The sequence below is a fragment of the Penaeus vannamei genome, unplaced genomic scaffold, assembly GCF_042767895.1.
Source record: "Penaeus vannamei isolate JL-2024 unplaced genomic scaffold, ASM4276789v1 unanchor919, whole genome shotgun sequence".
NCBI classification, from domain to species: domain Eukaryota; kingdom Metazoa; phylum Arthropoda; class Malacostraca; order Decapoda; family Penaeidae; genus Penaeus; species Penaeus vannamei.
The window spans coordinates 20,001-22,500 of record NW_027213923.1 but is presented as its reverse complement, the minus strand read 5'-3'; the positions used below and the strand labels follow the sequence as shown (position 1 = coordinate 22,500).

Genomic DNA, 2,500 nt, shown 5'->3' with positions numbered 1-2,500 from the left:
AACCAGGTTTCTTGTGAAAGAATCTGGGGTGGTAGAGGTGGTTGGGCGAGATTTATTGTGCATTCCATGGTATGACAATTAAAAAAATGAATGAAGGGTAGCTGTTTACTCATTTTTTCTATCATTTTATTTAGCACCTGCATGTGTTGATAGTTAGCTTTGGGTGGTCTTGCATCAGTCATTATTTATTAATGATTCTGGAGGTAAACATTAACCCCTGCAGTTAATCTTTATGGTAATGATGCACTAATGTAAGTCAAAGTGAAGATGATATTCTTGTAGAGGACTAAAAGCTGTAGTTGTTTGTGAAAGATGTAATCTGCAGACACAAACATAAAGATTGTGGAAAGTGCCACCCACTGCCTAAGTACAGTTCTATCTTGCAATATATATAAGGTGAAAAATGTTTTCCCGGGGGTATTGAGGGGTGTGGGGAACGCGCTCTCCACGCAGACCAAACTCTACAGTCTGGTATACATATTCTGAAATTCCTGTTCTTATTTTATCTTTATCCTTTTTCACTTTGTTGCTTCTTTTACTTTCAGTTTTTTTATTACAATCAACTTTCAAAAACTATACAGTGAAAAAATGAAATGCAATTAATATTGCATCAACAAAATGTCAGACGAAAGAATTAAATGACAAATAATGACAAAGAATAACGGAGATCCCATGTTCCAATAAGATTGAATATAATGGCTGTGACAGCCAGGTTGGGCATGGAATATACCAAATCAAACATCATGAATATCCTACTATCAATAAATTATGCTCCTATCATGCACCAACTCCAAATTCATTTGTACTGGCAAAACAAAGCCTTTCTATAAATTCACTTTCTTTGTTACCCTGCCATGTCCCTAGTATAACGAATGCCCTTCCCATCCTTAAGAGTCGGTACTGTAGATACAATCTGATTACAACGTGAATAAATGTTAGTGTAGTTCAAAACAAACCTTATCAGTTTTACTTCGTCATGTCTTGATAACGTCACACTGAGGTTACGAGGAAATAGTTCAGTCACAATTGATTATGACATCATATAGTGATTCCCTAAAGACCAACGTTCAGCATAACCCTCGTACTGACCTTCACCGGGACTGCAAGACATCTGCAACACGGAACCACCTGTCAAAGCTCCATCCGGAACAGGTGCAGGAGCCACCTCATCTTGCAAGGCGGCCGTCCCATTTCCCTCCCCCACTCTCACATCTTGCTCCAGATCGGAACAAAGGACATTGCACGCGGAGCACAAACATAGGAGGATAGCAAAGGATGTGGAAAGATGCGGCATCACTACATGGTCTCGAGATAAAGCGAGAAATAAGAGGAGATGCGTGTTGATGCTGCTGCGTCTGTTTATAATAATCAGCTGATGGGACAACACTACTCGGGGCCGCGCTGGATTTCTGGGTAGCCGTCTTCAACTTGTCTTTTTCCTTATGTTATCTTAATCAGGCTGAAAATCCTACGTAAATGACAAATATGTACCCAGTTCATATCTACCTTATCAATTATTCAGGATTCCCGCATGAACGCTCGACACCAGTGAGTGTAGGAAGAGTTGGAAGAAGATATCTGAAGACGGGGAAGACAACTCGCGAGGTGGCTAGAAGCGAGTCCGAGCGCGGCCAGATGGCAGCACGATCAGTTGTCATTGAAGGCTGCTGTTGATCAATGCTTTTCACGAATTACCCCCTATATATGCCCTAATTACCACGAAAAATGAGGTGTAGATAATAGAACACAATGGGAAAGGACGCCGAGTTACTGGAGGCTGCCCGGAATGGCAACTTTCAAGTGGTGGAGAAGATCCTGAGCTCGAAAGCGAAGAGATCAGGCCCGCTTGCAAGGTGAGTCGAGCTGATCCCCGCCCATTTCCTGGCCAAAAAAATTAAATCCAAGGTTAATAAGTGGAGTGCGAGTCGACTAGGCTATTCTTTTAATGATTTTAGGGCCGTAGGGACGAGAGACGAAGATTAAGTGAGAGTCAAATGGAGTTTTTGAAGGAGAGAGAGTGGGTAGTTGTCTGTGGAGTTCCAGGGTTGCTGTGGGAATGTCAGTGTTTCTGCTTTAGGTTTAAGGGAAACTTGGGACACAATTGAGGTTTGCGAACTCGAAAGGACTTTTTTATCGGTATTTCACTTAGGGAGCCTTACTTAATGCTGGGGATAACGAGTTCATGGTAATTAGATCTGGGTTTTGGTTTGTAAAATAGGAGAGGAGCTGGGGTCAAATTTTGATAACTGAAGAAATAGATTTTTGGCTAATTTAAGGCCTACATTGAACAGCTGATTGTTTAATTAGATGGTAACTCCAATCTGAAAATAAGTTTATGTCATGGGAATGCACTGTAGTACATCTACTGTGTAATAGTGAATGTGTTCATCGTGGACGTAAAATACCCAGCTAAATATTTGTGTAGCGAACTCTTTTGTAATATATATCTTAAGCAGATCTACTGGTTTCATTCAAAACACAAAATAATGCTGGATTTGCT

At 40.8% G+C, this 2,500-nt stretch overlaps 1 protein-coding gene across 3 annotated transcripts in view; it reads right to left on the bottom strand.

Moving 5' to 3' along the window:
* Nucleotides 1-1,384, bottom strand: part of LOC113811560 (transmembrane 7 superfamily member 3) — a 32,629-nt gene extending 31,245 nt beyond the window's left edge. For all 3 annotated transcript variants that reach the window (XM_070119954.1, XM_070119955.1, XM_070119956.1), the window contains exon 1: nucleotides 1,090-1,384. In XM_070119954.1, coding sequence (XP_069976055.1) covers nucleotides 1,090-1,294 — 205 coding nt within the window. In that variant the 5' untranslated portion in view covers nucleotides 1,295-1,384. The remainder of the gene's footprint in view (nucleotides 1-1,089) is intronic.
* Nucleotides 1,385-2,500: the final 1,116 nt, after the last annotated feature.